At 45.4% G+C, this 22,221-nt stretch overlaps 1 protein-coding gene across 1 annotated transcript in view; it reads right to left on the bottom strand.

Moving 5' to 3' along the window:
* Positions 1 to 3,630: 3,630 nt before the first annotated feature.
* The window catches only part of CHRNA7 (cholinergic receptor nicotinic alpha 7 subunit), a 111,912-nt gene continuing 93,321 nt past the window's right edge, over positions 3,631 to 22,221 (bottom strand). The window contains exons 5-10 of the mRNA XM_057722648.1: positions 19,518 to 19,597; positions 15,196 to 15,363; positions 14,030 to 14,224; positions 12,559 to 12,645; positions 9,030 to 9,139; positions 3,631 to 4,263 (exon numbers count right to left, since the gene is read on the bottom strand). Coding sequence (XP_057578631.1) covers positions 3,745 to 4,263; positions 9,030 to 9,139; positions 12,559 to 12,645; positions 14,030 to 14,224; positions 15,196 to 15,363; positions 19,518 to 19,597 — 1,159 coding nt within the window. The 3' untranslated portion in view covers positions 3,631 to 3,744. The remainder of the gene's footprint in view (positions 4,264 to 9,029; positions 9,140 to 12,558; positions 12,646 to 14,029; positions 14,225 to 15,195; positions 15,364 to 19,517; positions 19,598 to 22,221) is intronic.

The raw sequence follows: 22,221 nt of genomic DNA, 5'->3' as shown, positions 1-22,221 counted from the left end.
GCAAAAGAAGATCTTAGAAACAGCAAGAAATCACAATTACGGTGTTTGATTATAACACTGATATACAAAATCAACTATTTTCCTATATATCCAGTGAGAATACAGAATGTAAAAAATCATTCCATTGAAAATGGTAGCCAGATGATAAAATATCTAGAAATAGACAATAACAAGTGCATAGGACCTATCTGAACAGAACCATAAAACTCTACAAGTGACATAAAATTAGGTTTGAACACAGGCCTGGACTGCAGTATTCCTGGGAAGGATGGCAACCAAGCTACAAATTCCTTGTGATCCCAGTTTTTTAAAAAAGGTGTGTGTGTGTGTGTGTGTGTGTGTGTGTGTGTGTGTACGCGCTCGTGTGTGTGTATGCACTCGTGTGTGTGTACGAGAAAGAAAGAGTTAAAGAGAAAAAGAGAGAGAGGGAGAGAATGTTGACATGTTGAGAATATTTATATTAACATGAATATTTTATATTAATAGGAATGAAGCCTCAGAAATTAAAGGAATTCATAGGGAGATAAATCAATAAAAGAGAAGTAGACCCAAACACTTTGAGGAATTTAGTTTACAAATAAGATGGCGTTTTGAACAAATGGGGAAAAGACTAAAATTATACAGCAGAATGCACAGTTATATAACTTGCTGGCACAGCTGACCATTTGGAGGAAGAAAAACAAACAAACAAACATATCTTTACCTCCATTTCCTGCAATAAATGAGTTCCTGGGAGTTAGCAGATGTAAAGATAAACAGATGAAACCATAAGGATTTAGAAGAAAATATGAGTAAATTTATTTATAATCTCAGAATGGGAAAGGTCTTTTAGAACTGGAAACAAATTCTGGGATCTAACAAGGAAAATATGGACAAACTGACAACATAAAACCTTAAAATTTATATATACATATAACAATAAATAAGCAAATCAATAGAGAAAATCAAAAGACAAAAATATTTTCAAGACATAAGACAGAAAGGTTTTCAAGATACACAGCCAAATTAAGAAAAAGCCAAAATTGTGTAAAGGACATAAATTTACCAAAAAAATTACCAGAAAACATTTGAAAAGGTGTTCAACTTCACTCCTAATAAAGTGAACTAAATCAGAATAATACTGTAATATCATTTTTCACCAGACTGGAAAAAAAAGTTGTTTGAGAAAACTGAGAAATCGACCTTTTCGTTATACTCTTGGTAAGTGTAGCCACGGATCAATTTTTGAAGAATAATCTGGCAATATTGACAAAAGTGTTAAATGCACATAAGCTTAAACCCAGCAACTCCATTTTCAAGTTGGAATTGATATCAAGATGCGGTCACAAAACTATGCCATGATGTAAGTACAAGGACACTATTTCTAGATCTGTGTATAAAAATAAAGACAGAAACACTCTATAGGTTCACTAATAAAAGACTAATCAAAGAAGTTATAGCGCACAGGGACGATGGAAGGCTAAGCAGCCATTAAGAATGAGGTAGATCTTTATATGTTGTTATGGAAAGATCTCTTAACACCAAGTGAAAAAAGTAAAGTGTAGGACACTGTACACACCAAGGGTGCTAGAAACGGACAGAAAAGGAAGGTCTCTCTCCATGTCCCCTTTCTCCCTCCTCAGCCCCTCTCCCTTCTGTTCTTTCCTTCTGGAAATGCCCGTCCCTCCCCAGAAGCTCTCAGGGGGTCCCTTGCGAGGAGAGAAGACAGGGGCTGGTGGGGGAGCTTATTTCCAGCCCTTCACACTTCTTGCTATGCGTGCCTCTTTTCCTTATCACTGCTTTTTACATCGCAGAGGAGTTATGTGGGTGGTCAAAATACAAACCCCTGCTGTTTGCCTTTTTATGTTATTCTGCATAAAATACATAACCAAAACAGGTTTTTTTTTTAAAGCAAAATGTCGTAGGGATCAACGTCAAATAGCAATAAGAAATGCAGCACTGTTCATATATCAAAACACTTCTCGTGGTTTCTAAAGACCCTTTAATAGAAAAAAATATAAATAAAGATTGTGCATTTTTTGTCCACCCCGCATAGAATAAGTGTACTCTGAGGATGACCCTGCTCTGAATAGCATGAGGCTGGAATGCCCTTGTTTATCCGCCTTCTGAAGGGGCTCACACACACGTGGTCACACACACACACACACACACACAGAGCACACACATGCTTCCATCTTCCTCAGTGCACACAAATCCACCCATAAATGAGTGAAATAAATGGCTGGAGAGGCGCATGCAATTTCTTTTGCTCTGAAAATCGAATCTTCCCTCATGATGTAGCCATTTCAGGGGTCAGAAGCAAATTAAAGATGCCCAGGAGCTCAGATGCTTTCTGCGGTTTTGAGCTCTGAGAGTTACTAGAGCAAACAACAGAACAGGAGAGACTGCCTTGTGTCTTCCTCTGATCGCATTAAACAACAAGGATGGGAGAAGCAAAGTGCTGACTGTCAGCTAGACAATCTAAGTGGAGAACTGCGCCACCACTGGGATTTAAAATAAAGTTTCCCTTGCTTTCAAAATACACACCTCTAGTGAGTCCACCCATTCAGTCAGCTCTCTGGGCTGAAGCTGGGGTGCATGAGCTGTGGGGAAGCACCTTCCCCCAAACCAGAAGCTGGAGCTACTGGGTGTGCAGACACTGTTCCTCTGCCAGCCCCTCCTGCGAACCACCACTGGCCTGCCATTCAGGAGAGCCATCAGCCATACCACCCCCCTCCCCAGCTCCTGCCACACAGGGAGCCAGGAGAGGCCCATGCCCCTGGCCCTCGGTCCTGACACCTGGAGAAAAAGCATAGGATACTTCGGTGACTTCACGCTGTGCATTTGCATGGAGCCACTGATTTCTAAGGCTAATCAACTCCAATACATGTGAGGCATCTAATGCATTATTTTTAAAAAATATGGTTTAATTTAGCTTCAGCTATTTTTACATTAAAAAAACACACAGATGGTTTAATTTAGCTTCAGCTATTATTACACTGGGTGGCAATTCTAATAGAATTCTACTTGTCTTTTAAGTTTTGTCAACCAGAACAGACTCACTCAACCCCCCCAGTTGAGGAAGCTTGGGAATGCCTGGGATCTACAAAAATTCCTCTGACTTGACTGGGTCTGGTCCTGGTTCAGAATCCACACACACTTGTGTCCTTTCTGATTCCCCTGACAGGGCAGAATGGCAAAACTCAGGCTGGCATCTACCAACTACCTTTGGTAGAGAAAATTAACGTCTGAATTTGAAGAAAAACCAGCCATTCGGTTTTAAGTTTTAGGTTAGTTTTTTTCATCAGTCAATTATCTGATGGATTTACTGAGTGTGGTTTATTATTATGCTTAGTTTCAATCTAGGTTTGTACACAGGCAAAGCAGATACGAATTTTCGTGTAGGCCCTCACAGCAAGTGACATGCAGGCATGCAAACCAGCTGCCCAGGCCTCCCCTGGCCGCCAGTCCTGAGCTACCCCAACCTCTCACCAGGCAGTGGAGAAGGGGCAAAACGACCTCTCCAGGGTCCATCCATAAGGATGCTCCAAGGATATCACGTGGCCTCTGGAAGAGGGTTGAACAGAAACGTGCTGAGATCCTATTACTGCAAGTAACAAGTAAATTGAAACCAACATGACAGCGATGGGGTACATGTGCGTCCTTGGGTTTAACACTGCTGTGGGATCAGCACCTCCAGGTTCTCCCTAAGATGACGTCATCGCCCATCTACGCGTTTCCTATATGGTGGGAGTCACGACTGAGTCAAGCAAAGTCTTTGGACACAGCCTCGACGAAGTTAGGCGCCGACATCAGGATGCCGATGGTGCAGAGGATGGTGAAGACGGAGAAGGCCATGAGGCACAGGCGGTCCACCACGCAAGCCGCGAACTTCCACTCACTGCACACGGCCTCGCTCTCGTCCTGGCAGCGGAAGCGGTGGGCGATGTAGCGCACCTCCTCCAGGATCTTGGCCAGGTCCGGGTCCCCCTCGGAGGGCTGGCCGCTGTGCAGCAGGTGCTCATCGTGCGTGGGCGAGCAGGCCACGCGGCCGCACACGACCCCAGAGTCAGGGGTGGGCGCGCAGTGCACACCGTCCAGGCCGCGGAAGCCGATGTACAGCAGGTTGCCGTTGGCGGCCGGCGGCCCCGCCACCGTGCTCATCTCCACGCTGGCCAGGCTGCAGCGGCGCTGCTTGTGCTGGCAAGCTGGCCGCACCTTGTCCTCCCCAGGCCTCTTCATGCGCAGGAACCAGGCACACCAGTTCAGGAGGATGACTCTGGTCTGCAGAGACAGCACAACATTAGGGGCGCCCAGGAAGGGCACAGCAAGGGGATGCTGTAATAGCAGCTAGATTTTGTAGGGGTGGACCCTAGGGGTGACAGGTCCCCATGCCTTCCCAGGTGAGTTTCCACAGGCAAGCAGTGCCAACACGGTACAATGGTTGAATCAAATGTGAGCCGATGATAAAGCAATGCAGAAACTCATCCTTGGAAGAAACTGTGGGCACAATGCCATCTCAGGGAAGACACCCTGTGGGTGGAGAGGGCTGTCTTCTAAAGAGAGCCTTGAGCTGGGGAACAGAGCAAGTGACTTTCTCTGGTCCTTCCTCATCTGGCTAGGGACCACCATCTCTAACTTCCCATGAAGTACCCCAGTGTGAGGTGGCAAAGTCACAAGGGCACCCCTGGAGATGTTAAAGTTTCAAGGGCAACCCCGTGACATGGGTCGGGCACTGCATGCACCCCTAACCTGAAGCAGTTCAGACTGTCACATTACATCACTGCATTCCTTGCAAGATGTCCTATCCTTGCAAAGCAGATTTTGGAACTTGTCCTGATAAAAGGCAAGTACCAAGAAAGTTATCGTGGAACAGATAAGGAGGGTAGTGTGCTCCCAAGATGTGAGACATTTGCTGTGCCAACAGGTGCTGAGTTGTCAGGGCATAAGTCCTTAGTAAGATGTTTTGATCTGTTTAAATAACTGAATTGTTAGGTATTCCTTTTGTCCCAGGTACTCTGTGATAAAAACAAAAACAAACAAAGCAAACAAAAAAACCCTGAGACATGAAAGGTGCTGTGAACCATAAGAGTTTAGGAACCTCTGACCTAACTCATTAGGCTGCAGTGAAGACTGAAGAGATGATATGAAACAAAATGCTGTGAAAAGTCTGAGGCTGGGGTTGGCAGACTTTCTTTAAAGGGCCAGAGAGTAAATATTTTAGCTTTGCTGATATACTGCAAAATCAGCCATACATACAAAAAAGCAAACAGACTTTTTTTCTAAGAAAATTTTATTTGCAAAATCAGTTGGTACATTGGATTTGGCCACCAGGGCCACCGTTTGCCAATCACTGGCTTAAAGTATTTTATAAACATACATTGCCTGCATGCAGAAGATGTATTTCCCCTCTAATGGAAAGAAGGGAGCTTTGTGAAACCTTAATCCAGATTTTAAAAAATTCTTGCAAGCCTATATAGACAAGTACAAGAAAAGTGGGCCCTTTCCCTGAAATGATCCAAATACTGATTTGAATTTTGGTTTATGATTGTAGGTAGATTCCATGAGCAGTGTAGCAAGTTGTGAGTGCTACACTGTGAGTGCAGGCAGCAAATGGTGAAGTTCATGTCTGCCGCTCTTTCCTGGTAATCATTTTTATGACATTTTATCAAAGATAACTGCAGTCATCTGGTCTGGAGACAGCAATGAAAAGAACAAGAAGGCATAAGAGCAGTTTCGCTGCAGCTGTAAAGATCACCCCCTGTCCACCGCAGGCAGCACTCTCTTTATCCTGCCCACACCCTATGGACACACCTTCAGAGCCTGGAAGGGCCAGCCTGCAAACTCTGGAGGGTTTTCCAGGATCAGTAAGGAGCAGAAACACACAGCCCCATGTGGACCCTCCACAGGAGGCTCATAAGACAAGCCACCACTTGGGCATCTCAGCATTCAGTGAAGTGAGTATAATACCCCCATTTTACAGATAAAGAAGCTGAGGCTCAGGGGGAAGGGGTGGGGGAGGGATGGGTTGGGAGTTTGGGGTTAGCAGATGCAAACCATTATATATAGAAGGGTTAAATAACAAGGTCCTACTGTATAGCACAGGGAACTGTACTCAGCATCCTGTAATAAACCATAATGGAAAAGAACCTGAGAAAGAATAGATGTATATGTATATGTAGAACTGAATCACTTTGCTATACACCAGAAACTAACACAACATTGTAAATCAACTGTAGTTGAATAAAATGAATTTTAAAAAGATGAATCTGAGGCTCAAAGAGGCAAATAAATTGGCTCAAGGTCACACAGTGAGTTTGAGTCACCTAATGTGTTGAGACTTCCGCAGCCTCATCTATAAAAGAGTCTGTTAGGTTCTCTGCAAGCCCTCTGTGATTTCAGCCCAACTCCCACTCTGAAGGCACCAGAAAGCTGGGGCCAGAGCTCAAGGGAGTGCATGGGGCAGGGCAGTGAGTGTGCCCAAAGCCAGAGGCAGCCGCACAGGGAGAGCTGAGCCTCAGATCCAGGGCTTTGCCTGCCTGTGTGGGGGTCTGCGCATCCCCTGGGGCACAGCTCAAGCTAAATCTATTTTGAATTTTATGGCCTGAATCATTAGCTTTCAAGGCTAAAGCATCTGAGAAGATGAGATTATCCTCTCGGCACTTCTCAGACTGTGCTTGTGACCTCTTCTGTTAGGTTACGGTTTTGTTTCTGGCTGTGCAAATGTCACATAATGCCACCGCACCAGCAGTGTCTTCTTCATGGCAACAGATCATAATGAAAGCCCCTCGGAGGCTGTTTATGTTTCAAATACACATAGAAAGAAAGAAAAATGCCATGTGTTATATAAAGTGAAAGAGAAATAGAAGTTTCATATCTGCTTTGCACCACTGGCTTTAACATACTCTTGTGCTGAAAGGTAAATAATCAGCATATGCTCTTAATTCAGATTTTTCTGGGACAGTAAAGTGTCACCAGGTCATTAGAAATGGTCTTGTATCTTACTGCCTAATTCCCTTATCTTTACATCAGTCAAAACGGAAGAAATAAGAATATGTGTTTATATTTTGGCATCTGCATAAATAAACACTGGAAGGAAAAAGAAATCGAAATGGTTACCCATTGGTGGTGGAAGTAGGGGGAACGGCAGGAATAGGAGCAGGATTCCCTTATGTATAATTCTTCTTTGATTTTGACTTCTGAAAGATGTAAATGTTATTTCAAACAGATGGGTGGATAGACAAGAAAGTGTATCAGAGTTATAAGAAAGTCAGATGAGCATGTAGGTGAATGTGTGCAAATGCGTCTCAGCTTCTTTTTTTGAGGGGCAGGGACTTCTCAAAACAAGCCTGCAGACTATGGTGATGTGACCCCGTGTGGGAGGTGGCAGCACTTCAGGGAGCCCACTGCTGATGCCACAAGGGAATTATTAAGCGTAAGGACTTGCTGTGGAAAATAATTCAAAGGCAGTCACTCTGTAAAGCCAATTTCTTAAAAAAAAAAAAGTGGTCCTTGCTAAGTTAACTTTTTGGGTAACTGTAAATTACTGCACAATGGACATTTTTAGAAGGCCCGGGAACTCCCTGCTCCTGGAGATTAAGGGAATGCATCTTACATCTTGCAGCTGCATTGAGTGCACTGGTGAGTCCTAAATTGACTCTGAACTTGGAGGCAAGGTTTACGGGTCTGCAAAGACAGGCTTGTTTTGGCATGAGAGGGCTTCTTCAGCTCCCCACCATCCCTAAGCCACGCTCTCTGGACAGGGAGACTGAAGGGTTTGTGGGGCCCAAATAAGAAGCAGGGTGAGGGGTTGGGGAGCAGCTCTGCCCTGCCAGGGGTTTGCTCACACCAAGTGAGGCGAGGAAAGTCCAGGCCCTGCTAGGCCCCCAACCAAGGCTTCCCGAGAGTCGGGCAAGGGTGGATGTAGAGCTCTGGAAGCTGGACTCCGATGGAGTGGCTGGGAAGCATCAGCACGCAAAACAACGCATCAGTGCCGGGAGGCACCAGGACCTGTGGCCTGACCTGGGCTCTGACGACAAACGTTTATTTTCCATCCATTTCCTTTTATCCCATCCCCCTTCCCTACTATTCACTACTTATGCCTTTATCGTATAGGCTTTTGGTTAAATGACTTTCCTATGTGTATTGTGATAAAAGAAAGTTGAGATACAAGGAAGTCATTCTGGCTCATACATGAGTTAACTTGAATTTGATGCTAACTAATATAACCTGTTTGTGGTCTATCAAACATACATTGTACATCTGCTTTAATTATTAGAGAAAAAGGCATATTGATCAGAAGTAAAGAATATACCACAACAAAAATAAAGATTAAATGCCTCCCTTCCTAGGATGCCAATGCTGGATCTCCAATGATAAGACTCCCTTCTCAGGCACCAAGGCCATGATGACTTGCTATGTTCGGTGCTGATCTGTGTTTTTTGTTGCTTTTTCTTTTTAACCTTGAAGAACGGTAACCCGGACTTGTTTAATATTCTTTGTTCTGACAGGATATAAAACTGTAATAAAAACCTTGCTTCTCCAGAGCAGCTTCTCCGACAAGTCTGGGAAGCCAGCTTCCAGGCTAGCCCTCAGTTTGGCTCCTATAAAATTCTTTTCTATTCTTCTTATTGATAGATTATTTTCATTGACAAGTGAATGTATATATTTGTACACTTTTCACTCTCTTACTCTTCTCACTCCCCATTCTGTTTTGAAGATCCAACCAGTGGCTGTGTGCTCATCTCATCTTGTCTGTTGCTTCTAATGGTGTACGTGCAGAAAGGAGGTTTAGAAACACTGTCCAGTGAAAGGTGCACAGTGGTTGGTCTGAGCCCTGCTCTGGGATGTCATATTGTAAGGACAGCCCCGTGGGACCCTGAGAGCACTCACCATAGTGCCCTGGATGCAGAGGTATGCAGACAGGTGAGGAACTGCAGCTTTCTGTTTAGGAATACATTGTGGAATTTTTAAAATAGATGTCATCCTTGGAGCCTTCTCTGGGGAGGGCCCCTAGCCCCCTCTGGTGGAGGAGCTGGGAAGGAACTCACCCACTTGGGCATCTTGCCGCCGTCGGGGTCATGGTGGTGGTACTGTAGCACGATCACCGTGACGACCACAGAGAGGCCCACGATGATCATGGTGCTGGCGAAGTACTGGGCTGCAGAGAGAGCAGACACAGGGGAGACCTGGGGCCTCAGGCACGGCCTGTCACCATGGCAGGGGGACCCAGACCATATCCTGACCACCAGGGGCTAGGGAGCGATGCCCAAGAGCAGAACAGGACCTCTTCCAGGCCTGCAGCCCACCACCCACATTCCTGGTAGGCTGAGCGGCCTCACTAGCAGACTACACTTCTGGGAACCCTGCCTGCTTCATCTTTCAGTGAAAGTTAACTGCGCCTCACAGGATGGTGATAAGGTTGTCCAGTGAGAAAGCACCACTGTCAGAACTGAAACCACCTGGACACAGAGGATGTGCTCACCACTGTGATGACTGCAGGCCACAGACAAGCTGCAAGGGTCTACCATGGGCAGACCCGGGTGCCACCTGGCTGTCTTATCAGGCCTGGAAAATGAATCTACTTCCGGTCTAGTCTGGCCCCATCTACTGAGAGCCACAGAGGTAGGGAGTGCCAGCTGTCCAGACCAAAGAAGAGGTCAGCTGCAGTGTCTTTTCTGGCTGAGAACATCAGCTTCAGCTCTGATGGGCAAGGATGCACTTCTCCACCTTGGCCCAGGTGAGAAGAATGGAAATGCCTTCTCTGCAGGTTTGGTGCAGGGATTAGTAATTTCATTGGCCAAGGGTATAGGAGAAAGCTGGCTGGGTGGTGTTCCTTAACTGCCAACTTTGATTCTTAAACCTTCAGTGTGTGGGAGGGATAAACTAGGAGGTTCGGATTAACATATACACTACTATATATAAAATAGATAACCAACAAGGACCTACTGTATAGCACAGGGAACTATACTCAGTATTTTGTAATAATTGTAGGGTATTTGTAATAATCTATAAGGGAAAAGAATCTGAAAAAGTATGTATGTATATATATGTATATATATATGTGTATATAACTGAATCACTGTGCTGTACACCTAAAACCAACACAACATTGTAAATCAACTATACTTCAATATCAACAAATAAAATTAAAAGGGATTAGAAGTAAAGATGGATACAAGTGCAAAAAGAGTATTAAAAAATGAAACAAAAAATATATACAATCAATGCCTCTCTAAGCAACACAATGAATTATTCTAACATAAATGTAAATAAATAAACAAACAAATAAACAAACAAACCTTTAGTGTGGCCATCCACCAAGGGGCTGGGCTCTTAAAGAAAGCATCCTGGTACAAGGCTAAGTGTGGGGCCACATACTTAGTTAATAACACCTCCTGCCCTCCAGGCAAGCAGGAACTCACTGCTCTCCCTTGGAGACCAAGAGGAACCTACAAGGAGCTACCAGAGGTGGACACTTAAGACAACATCAGCATCAGGGACCTCCAAGAAGGGGATGGAGGGGGGACCAAACTGTGACTATTATGGGCTGCATACTGTGTCCCCCTATATTTTGAAGCCCTAAACCCCAAGTACCTTAGAATGTGACTGTGTTTGGAGAGAGGGCCTTTAAAGATGGGATTAAGTTAAAATGAGATTGTCAGTGCAGCACCTGGTCCAATCTGACTGGTGTCCTTATAAGAAGGGGAAATTTGGACACACAAAGGGGCACAGGGATGTGAAGACACAGAGAAAAAACCATGTGGGGACACAGCAGAAGGTGCCCATCTGCAAGAGAAGGAGAGAAGCCTCAGGAGAAACCAACCCTGCCAGCACCTTGGTCTTGGACTTACAGCCTCCAAAACTGTGAGCAAATAAATTTCTCCTGTGTAAGCCACCCGGTCTGGAATTTTACTGTGGCAGCCTTTGCAGACTAATGCAATGATCTATGGAGGGATCCAGGGTGACTGGATCCCACAGCTGAAATCTCAACGACAGAGGTCAAAGGCCAACAGCATCCCATCGTTCTAGATATGGGCTATGCACCAACCAAGCCTGTGGGTTCATCAGACACAGCAAGGCCTGCCGACTACCCGGTTAAGGGTGGTTTCTGCTGCAGGTCTCTACTGAAACCATTGTGTTGGAAGGTAGAAAGGACAGGGGTCAGAATGTTGGGTTGAAAGATGGTTCCTAGCTCCCAAGATGGTAATGAGAGAAATATGACACCCACAGAGGCTTCTTATACCAACAGTCTCTCTGATCAAAATTCTACACATCCAGGAAGCTCCGGTAAGAAGGGCCTTGGCTTCTTAATTCATGAAGCCTGGGGGTATCGTGTAAGGCCCCCACTCCTACTTACCCCTAGTTAACCACACAGGACTACCACCGAGTATAGACCGCTTTCCTGTTTCTGACCTCCCCTGCCAAAAGGGACTCTCATTAAACCTAGTATCTACTGGCAGAATGTTTGCTTCCCGTCCTCACAACTGGCTTGGAGGTCAGGTCCCCAGACCAGGAACAGAACCGTGGCTGCGGTGGCCAGGATACTGGATCCTAACCTCCTGGCCCCTGAGCACCCCTCTGCATGCTCCTGCTTATTCCAGTCCAGTCCAGGGAGGTGCGCAGCAACAGGAGATGCTGCTTCCTATCTCTGCCATCCCTTCTTGGGCAGAAGGATCCTTATACCTGCCTTTGCGGGGGGTTTGCTTGCTCTCTGTACATCCCCTGCTGGACCAGTCCCTGCTTCACCTACACCCTACTCACATGACTGGCTTTGCCCCCTGATTGCAGAGCCTAATCAGTAAATACCTGCATACGTGCCCCCACCTCCCCCAAAGCTAGTGATTGTTTACTCTTTAGATCAGAATGTCTCCTCTTTTACAGTTTAACAAGTGGAAGACCTCCGCCCCTTGAAGGTACTTAGCCCAAGGGGCTAAGAGGCTATGCCCCTCTGCTGGTTTCCCTGGTAACCAATGGGCCAATGTGACTTCAATTCCCCTAGATAACTGACAGGGTGTCACTCCAGGACACTTCTGCTTCAGATGTGTAAGATCTCCCATCTATCAAACCACTGATGTCTCTGTCCTGTCTCCAGACTTTCTTCAGTCTCAAGTCTGGGCGAGTACAGGGCTTGCAGGCCTGTGCAGCAGCCCAACATGTGGCCAAAACATATTTGTCCTGTTCACCTTCCCTCACAAGCTTTAACTTTCCACAAAGACATTAAGTTATCTCAGGGAACAATGGCTAAGAGTTAACACGTGTGACAAAGAATCTGTGGAAAACCAGTGACTCAAGCTAAAATAATGAATCTCTAATGGTAAAAATCTCTGGTCCATAACAAGTGTGAGGGGGCCATTGTGGGAGGTAAGGGGGCATTTCTGCATCTTAAAGCCAAACCACAAAGCCAGACTCCCCCTCCCCTGCCATGTGCCCAGGTGAGCAGAGGCCATGGGTCAACTTTGAGAAGTTACAGCAGAAGCTCTCCAGGGTCCTGGAGGATGTGTTTCTGCTCCCTGCCTGTGCTGTGAAATCCCAGGCACTCTGAGTCCATGTCTTTAGAGAAGCCCGATGCTTGCTTACCTATCAAGGGCACTGAGTCAGAGGTCGCAGGCATGATCTCAGCCACCAGAAGCATGAAAACAGTGAGGGAGAGTAAAACCGTGATCCCTGAAACAGAGATACACAGTGCTGCTGAGACAGAAGAGATGGTAAGGCCTGATCTCCATCCAGCCCATGAGTTAAAGGAAGTGTGAGGGGAGGAGCAGGCGTGGCCATGACATTCCTGAAACCAAATGCATGGTTTTCTATATTTAGGGGAATGGGCATCTTTCTGGGAATAGTCTGCGTCACTTACCAGAGCCCCAGAGGAGTCCCCTGGGGAAACAAGCTTAGGAGCCAGAACTTTAGAAGAACAGCTCAAAATAAATCATTGACCTCAGCACATATATCTCTCTTTTTCTTTAGTACATTAGTACCGAGAGGTAGTTTCATGTAGAAGGAAAAATAAAACATACAGTTTGAAGACCTGGCATCTGTTCTTGACTTTGCTACTTCCTAGCTAAGTCGTTTAATGTGTCCATCTTATGAATGAAAAAATATCATCTGCCATATAAGTAAATAAAGGATGCTACAGCCATTAAGCCATCACATTATAGCCTCCCCGATACTGTGGCCTGCAGGGACTCAGGATGAGAAAACACAGGATACTAGCCCCAGATAGCTGAGGTGCATATTACAGGAATGATTTCAGTGAGCCCAGACTCTTACATCTTCCCATACACAGAACAGCACTAAATTCATTAACTTGAGATCCTTGGTTTTCTTTAATCAACAGCAATCGTTTAATGTCTCGACTACCTGGTCTTGGTGGCAAGAACTCCTGTATGTCCTGGCTTCTCCCTTACCTCTGTGGAGCAGCCTCTCAGAGCTATCTGAGATGCTATGTCCAGGGCAGGCTTGAAATTCGCAGAAAGTCCGCCAAATAAAACAAAATCCTTAACTTTTTGGTTGAGTATTTTTATTCAGTCGCCACTCACAGTCAGAAATTATGGGTTTGAGAATGATTTCTATGTGTACCAATAATGATCTTTAGTAACTCTTTGAGATGTTGAGAGGTTCATTTTGCCAATCTAAATCATACTTTTCTTATCTTCCTATTGGACGGTCATAAGGAATTACACGGATTGTGGCAATATATAAACGCAAGCTGATACTGTATTAAACTAAACTGTGTCCTGTCCACAACAAATTCCGGCTGGTTGCCACCAACGGGTGGGGTGGGGTGGGGTGGGGTGGGGTGGCAGGAGGGCAGAAGGCACGGGTCTCTCAGGGAAGAACTGTCCTTCCCTGGGCATTCCCACCCTCTATGCAGGATCAGAGGAACCTGTGGAATCTCAGGAGGGCCTGGCCATCCCACACAGGGGGCTGTGGTGTCAGGAAGCCACCTGGAGATCGGATGCATGTAAAAGGTCCTGCACATTCCGGCACCCAGAGCCCTGACTGCCCCCCTCAAGGCAGGGCCTTCCCATCCCAGCTCAGACCTGGTACTCACCCAGGGAGATTTTCTCCCCGGAGTCTGCGGGGAGCAAGAAGACAAGGAGGGCCAGGGCAGAGATGAGCACACAGGGGATGAGCAGGTTGAGGCCGTAGTAGAGGGTCCTGCGGCGGATGGTGACGGTGAAGGTCACATCTGGGTATGGCTCTTTGCAGCACTCATAGAACTTCTCACTCCGCTTGCCCGGAATCCCTTCATTTCCAGGAGGAGAAAGGAACCACCATTGAATAAAAGGACCGTTTATTTTAAGGGGTTATAACACACCCACATACACAGAGCCATGGAATTTTAAGTGCAAAATAATGGCTAACTGTTGCTTGAATAAATGCCTTAGGTCTATTATAGATTTATTTAAGAGTGTCTTGGTGATATTCTAACAAATTGGCAGGCTTTTTATGTAATCAGTTTACATGTGCTATAGACTGAATGTGTCTCCCCAAGGTTCATATGTTGAAATCCTAACCTCCACAGTGATGGTAATTTGGAGGTGAGGCCTTTGGGAGGTGATTAGGTCATGACGGGGAGCCCTCAGGAATGAGATTAGTGCCTTATAAAAGGGACCCCAGAGAGCTTCCCTGTCCCTTCTGCCATGTGAGGACACAGCCTGAAGACAGCTATCTATGAACCAGGAAGCACTGACCTCACCAGACACTGAGTCTGTCAGTGCCTTGATTTTGGACGTTCAGCCTCTAAACTATGAGAAATAAATGTCTGTTGTTTATAAGCCACTCAGTCTATGGTATTCTGTTACAGCAGCCCAAACAGACTAAGACACCATGATTATAAATAATACATTGTAAACTTGACACCACTATCAACCTAATTATTGTTTTTCCATTTAAAATCAGCAAATATAGGTTCCCATCAACTGCACTTTGCTGTTCCACCTGATTTTAGGCATGGAGCAGATCTGAATAATGTAGATATGTCCATGCTAGCACTGACCTCACCATAACTGTAAGTTCCTCACGGAAAGCACTGAATTTTCTAATTGTTTTTTGTTTCTCATCCTAGAGCTCTCAGTAAATCATGGAAAATGCTGCAGGGTTCAATAAATGCTCATGCTGAAAAGCAGAGTGGAAAATTCCAAGCTTTTTTAAGCCAGCACAGTAATAAAGCAACTTCCTTCTAGCTTGCCAGCATCCTGTCTTTGTTGGGCTTACCCACAAGGTCCCATTCTCCATTTGGGATATAGCCGCTGATGTCTGCCTCCTGCATCTGCAGATCCAAGGACCACCCTCCATAAGACCACGACCCAAACTTCAGTTTACACTGCTGCACATCAAAAGGGAACCAGCGCACGTCGATGTAGCAGGAGCTCTTGAAAATGCCTATGTGGGCAATAAGACAGACCAAGATGGAATCTGCCCGAGACCTGCTTTAAACACAGCAGTCTCACACTGTTGGTGGGAATGCAAATTGATGCAGCCACTATGGAAAAATTATGGGGGCTCCTCAAAAAATTAAAAATAGGGCTACATAAGATCCAGCATTCCCACTCCTGTGTATACATCCAAAGGAAACAAAAATCAGTATCTCAAAGAGATATTTGCACTGCATATTCACTGCAGCATTACTCACAATAGCCAAGACATGGAAACAACCTGTTTGTCAATGGATAAATAAATAAAATATAATATAAGCGTGTGTGTGTGTATAAAATCAAATTTATATGGATTATACAGAATATTATTCAACCTTTAAAAAGATGAAAACCCTGCCATTTGCAACAGCATGGATGAAACTGGATGGCTTTATACTAAGTGAAATAAGCCAGACACAGAAAGACTGATCCTGTATAATACCACTTCATGAAGAATTTGAATAAAAAAAACCTAAACTCATAGAAACAGAGCAGATAGTACTTGCCAAGGACCAGAGGGTGGGGGAAATGGGGGAGAGATTGATCAAAGGGTACAAACTTTCAGATATAAGATGGATTCATTTTGAGGATCTAATGTACAGCATGGTGACTACAGTTAATAATATCGTATAATTGAAATTAACTATCTGAGGTGTGAGGTGATGTGTGTGTTAATTAACCTGATTGTGGATATATATATATGTACCTATATATAGATATAGGTACATATATATGTATACCTATATACATATATATTCACAATATACATGTATCTGTGTATATATACATATATATATTACACATATATATGTACGTGTGTGTGTATATATATATTACAATTTCATTTGTCACCTACACCTCAACAATGCTGGAAAAAATAAAAATAAAAAAATATAAATGCACAGCAATCCCTTGGTCTCCATCTCATTCTTTGTTCATAATACACAAAGCCTACTCTTCATGGAGTGAAAAGCTTGCTAGCCTGATCAAGGGTCGGCAGGTTAAATGGTGCATTGTTTCTGATGCTCTGCATGTACCATGATCAATGCTGTGCACACATCCCCTGGACCATTCGTGATCCCTTCAGGAGGAGGCAGTGTGCGTACCAGGACCTCTCACCTGGCTGTGACCAGAGAGGTCAGTCCATCCTGCCCATCCAAACTGTAGCTAGACCTGTCTAGGATAAGTTGGGTCTTTCTGGAAAAATCTCTAAAAAAGAAGTTCAGCTGAAGCTTTACTGTCTTTTACATTTCAAAGACTATACCGACATTTTCTATTCCAAGAGATTTCTGTGCAAAGAATTAAACGTTCTGTAAACTTGCTCTTGCCATGTATTTGCATCTCCAAATTCTAAACAGTAAGAGAGATGCAAAGAATGCAAAAAAATCCCACAGAAGCTGATAAAAATGATGAAGAGCTTAGAAACAGAATCTGAAAGGTCTGTGTGTGTCTCTGTGCGTGCGTTTGGTGAGGAACGGGATGAGCATTTTCTTTAGGTTAAAAATTGAGAAAATACTTGGTTATCCAGAAATATATGTGGAAGGTAATTTTAACTAGCCTGAATTCTAGATTATGAACAGAACAAAAACCAACAGCTTTTAGTTGAAGAGGTAGTGTTTGGACAAAAGCTAGAGTTTCCACTGAAAAGAGGGACAGGACAAGTTGGGAGTAAATTTCCCATCAGGTCACCGAGATAAGCTCACACCAGCCATTTATGCCCATGTGTTCCTTGCTGCCCAGAGAAGGACCAGAAGGCAGTGATGGCACAAATAGCTAAGCTAAGGGTCCCAGTGCTCATGGGGACAGGGCAGATGCTCTGTAAATTTCTGCTACCAAATTTAAAAAAAATGAATGGAGGGACTGAACTTGCAAACAGGGACCCCGCCCCCAACAGCCAAGTTGTGAAAGGATAATATACCTTCTGTCTCCTCAAGTCCCTTTAAACAGGATTTGCAGCATAACATCTAATGTCCGCAGGAATCTGGAAGTCATTACAGACACTGCCCTCCCATTAATGGGCTGAATCCCCCAAAACCCTCATTCCTGGTAGAAAATGAAACTATAACTGTATTATTCCATTTCTGTCAAATGACCAGAAAAGAGACTCTCTAGAGACAGAAAGCAGGTCAGTGGTTGCCTGGAGCTGGCAGGGAGGGTGGGGATTAACTGCAAACAGGCAAAGGGGATCTTTCGGGGGGTGGAGGGGAGAGATAGAAAATGTTCTAGAACTAGATTGTAAAATCATTTAATCATGCACTTAAAGTGGGTCAACTGTATGATATGTAATTTATACTACAGTAATGCTTTTAAAAAATAAAAATATGACATGGGAAAAAAGTCATTTCTTAATAACCAAGTCTATTCCAAAGCGTGCACCTGAACCACTTTCTGTCTTCCCAGATCAGGTCGACTCGACTCCAGGCACAGGCTTGCTGCCCCGAACAGGACAGCCCTACAGTCTCCGGCCAGGGTAGGGGAGACTCCCACAGTCAAAGCTCAATGTGCCCTCCTGACGGACTCCAGGGGCCCAGAGGGGCTGCTGCACAGAGGGCCCGGGAGTCAGGAGTGCCGTTCCTGTGGCTGAAAATAGCCTTAGCCTTCAAAACAACCCGCAGCCCCGTATTCTTCTACGCTGATGACTGCTGGAGGTCATTTTCCACAATAGCTCTTGTGATAGAAGCCGCAACTTCTAGGCCTCATGTGAAAAAGTGTACCAGTGATAGAAGACCCACCCCCGAGGTCTTTATTAGGAGGAAGGCGTGCGTGGCCTGGGGGAGGGGAGGAAAGGCTGAGGAAGAAGCAAGGAAGCACAAGCGTTAAGACAGAAAACCTGCATGTCTGGAGTCCTTCCATCTCTGCAGGCAACAGTGGATGGCATCTGCCTGTGACGGGTTCAATTCCTCAGGCATTCATTTACCTACATGTGGGCCAGGCCCCTGGTTGATGAGGGTGGTTCTAAGGGGAATAAACACAGACCCCGCCCTCAGGACGCCCATCCTCTAGTAACAAGCAAAAGCATGTAAACAACAACCCAGGAGGCAAAGCCAGCTCTGCTGTGGGCTGTGAGTTAGAGTCAAGGGCACAAGATGGGACTGACTACTGGAGAGGGGGTGTCTGGGTGTGTGTGGGGGGGTGTATGCATGGTGTGTGGTGTGTTTTTTGTGTGATGTGTGTATGTGTGGTGTGGTGTGTATGTATGCATATGGCGGGTGATGTGTGTGCATGTGGGTGCTGTGAATGTGTGTGGTGTGTGGTGTGTGGAGTGTCTGTGTGTGTGTGGTATGTGTGTTGGAGGTGAGGTGGGAGGTGGCTGCAGGCTGCCTGGAAGCAGGAAGTTAAGGAAACATTTGCAGTAGGGAAAATAACCCTGGAAAAGAACATGTGAAAAGTCATCTAGAAGGCTTTTTAAAATCTGCTAATATCTTGAGGCCGTGAAGCCCAGGTTTCCAACCATGTGGATCACTCAGGAGCAGCCCAGGGCCCTGTGAACTGACAGGAACAATGGGCTGGTGGGAGGAGATTCAATCCCAGAGGCAGTTACCCATGGCTGCCTGAAAAGGAGAGAAGCCCTTTCGGGAAGAAATCGCTGATGAGCCCCTTGGAAATCACCTCTTCTCACCTCTAACAAGCAGGTGGGATTTAATGCGAACACTCAAGAAGGTAGCCTGGCAAGGTCACCATCTCACCCCAATACCCGAAGGGCAGCATCTGCCCTGCACCCAGTGTGGTGGGAAAGAAAACAAGGGCTGAGAGGAAGAAAATGGCCTGGGGTTGGCTTGCAGGTTGTAAGGAAAATGGAAATGATCTGACAGGGAAGACTAGCTTGTGGATAACTAATGTGGATGAACTTTAAAGAACACACAACAGACAATAAGGACACAGGACATGTGTTGGCAAAGACAGCTTGAGCCATGATCCCAAGACAAAAAAAAAGAGGAAGACAGCATTGCCACGCTCAGGGAATTACGTGCAGGCCCAGAAGAGAAGGCAGGAGGCGTGGGCAGGTGTAGAAGCTAAGGATGCCCAGAACGCAGAGCCAGCTGCTGCCACCGTGGGCACCATCGGGCACCCCAACCTCCCTCACGTTGTCTAACTCCAGGGGACAAAGGGAGCAGCGCTTACCTGGAGGGAGGTACTGGCAATGCCCAGAAGAATTCACCAGCACGTTGGTGTGGAACGTGGCGTCAAACCGCTCATCGGCACTGGTAACAGGAGAAAGATCTGTGAGCCAGCCCAGCCGGGCAGCGGGTTCCCCATGCCCCTAGGGCGGCTGCTCCTGTGTTCCTGCTGCTTGCAGATGGGCCAGCCGGCAGCGATCTGAGAGCCTCACCTGTGGCTGAGCTGGAAGGTCTTCCCAGAGCACAGGGGGAAGGGGCCAACACCCACATCCATTTCATAGGGACGCTGATTTTTTCCATATGCATATAAAGCAAAGCTCTTAGCAAAAGTGAAACCTGAAGACAACTTAGGAGGACATCGGCAGATGAGACATTTCAATGTATCTGCAGGAGATAAAGAGTGGGGGGACGCACAGTGCCCCTCTATCAGCCCTTGAGGGCGGGATTTGGACCCACTATGTTCATGGCTCTACTTCCAGCTTTGTGAATGGGCCCAAAGCTCGGTCGGTGCTTGAGAAATCCACCTTGGATGACTGAGGCTGCATCTGCACGGGGGAGCTGGGCAGTCTCAAAGAGTACAGGGCTCCAGGATTAGTGATGACAGGAAGGAGCACAGGTGGAGACAACAGAATTAGGTTCAAGTTTAGATGAATACACCCCAGCCCCACCCCCTGCCCATGGTTAGAACCTCCTACAGCCAGGAGTTACCAGCCTGGTTACATGGCGGCACATAAAACAGGAAGGAAAAACAATTAAGACCAACAGCCCTTAGCAGCCAGGTCTTTCACTTTCTGTGTTCCGACAGTTTGACATCTGGGCCCCTGCTGACCCTGGAGGGACTGTCCCCACCCCAACCCTGCCACAGGTCAGCCAGTTCCTACAGATAGCAAACAACTCACTCAAATGGAAACCAACCAATCCAGAGCCCACACACCCACCATCTCTTTTATGAAGCTCTCACCCTCCTGGCCACCATCCACCTGCCTAGTCACCCCAGGGCCAGGTACCAGACAAACAAGGACAGGTCATATGCACCAGAGCCTGCTGAAAGCATTCCGGGTCCTAGCCCTGCTTACCCTGCCTCACCAGTCCCATTCCATGAAAATCACAATGAAGGCTTTTGACCATGTTTTCCTCTCACACCCTCTGCCTCCTGACCATCCCCGGTGCTTCCCTGTGTGGACCTGCGGGGCGAGCATGTCTCCTATTTCCAGGGAGCTGTATGATAAACTTCCTTTCTTCCTGACAGTCATTTCTGTGTCTACATCTTACCATACCTGATTAAAACACATCCTTAAAATATCATAAATGAATTTATGAATAAAAAAGCAAACAGCCTCAAGAAAACATAGACAGCCAGTCAAGGTGCCAGCAACACAAGTTAAGTTCCCCTCATTTTAGCAACTGGGGAACCTCTGCTAAGGGCTGCCCACATCTACAGAGCCTCTGAAGACTTCTCTGTTCCCAAAATCCTTTAAAGGGGAAAGTCACCATCACAAGATATCTGAGGACAGCCTTCAGTGTGAGAGACACAATCAAGGACAGAGACAAGAAAGATCCAAGAAGAAACAGTCAATGAAAGGAATGAAAAATTACCTCTTAAAAAAGTAACATCCTCACAAAAACTCAAGTGGATATTGCATTTAGAAAAACAAAGGGCAATATGGAAGCTAAAATATGATCCATGAAATACATCTTTATAAACAGGTGGGAGGTTTGGCTGATAAGAATTACTGAGATGAAGTGTAAGACAGAAAGGATGAGGGCCTCAGAGTAAAGGCCAGGGAAATACACTCAGCAGAAGCAGAAGAGACATTGGGCGAGAGTGGGAGGGAAAGCAATCACACAGAGAAACTCTAGAGCTGAAAGAAACCCCTCCAGCATGAAGGCAAAGGTATTTTCAAGAACATTAAGGTGTCAGAGACTTTGTTTCTTATGTATATTTTTTTGGTGGTAGACTTGAGCATCAGCTCCAGAGAAATGAGAGTGAATAATAAGGAAGAAGAAATAAACTTTTGGACTAAACCTACAGATCCAGAAAAGGGATTTTCATGATGAGCTGCGTAGTGGATCTAGAAAAAGGGGTGGGGGTCCAAATTACAGCAAGATATGATGTTGTCTGAAGAGAGTAAAGGGGATTCAGAGTAATGAAGAGAAGAAACAAGGTGGAAAACACCATGGATTTGATTGACACATTGTTTTCAAAAATCTTTAATTAAAAAAGGGTATCAGAAACTTCAGGAAAAAAAAATGTAGAAGAAAGTCATGGTTTGAATATAAAACCAAAATGTGATGAAGCTTAAAGGAAGAAGGAAGGGAGGAAGACTACGCTACAATAAAATGATAATCCTTAGAGATGAAAAAGGACATGCCCACCCCTCACTTTCAAACACACTCAGGGAGAAAGAGGAGGAGGAAGGCTCAAGATGCAAATATTCTTTGCTTGACTGCAGGCTGTACCTGACTGTCTTAATGATATAGAAACAGTGACTGGGCACAAAATAGCTGAGAATGTGGAACTTCACACACTCACCCTGGATTTTACCCTGATTTTTAAATTAGGTTCTCTGGAACCCCATCATTCTGCAGAGGTGCTTCGGGTTTCTGCAAATGTTTGATTCCAATATTTTCTTTTCCTTGTGTTTCAAAATGCTAATAAAAGTCCAAACACACTCAAATAATTGTTTGCAAAATTTTAACTCTTCACA

This window comes from Hippopotamus amphibius, chromosome 2 (genome assembly GCF_030028045.1).
Source record: "Hippopotamus amphibius kiboko isolate mHipAmp2 chromosome 2, mHipAmp2.hap2, whole genome shotgun sequence".
In the NCBI taxonomy this organism is placed as follows: domain Eukaryota; kingdom Metazoa; phylum Chordata; class Mammalia; order Artiodactyla; family Hippopotamidae; genus Hippopotamus; species Hippopotamus amphibius.
This window is presented reverse-complemented; position numbering and strand designations above follow the sequence as displayed.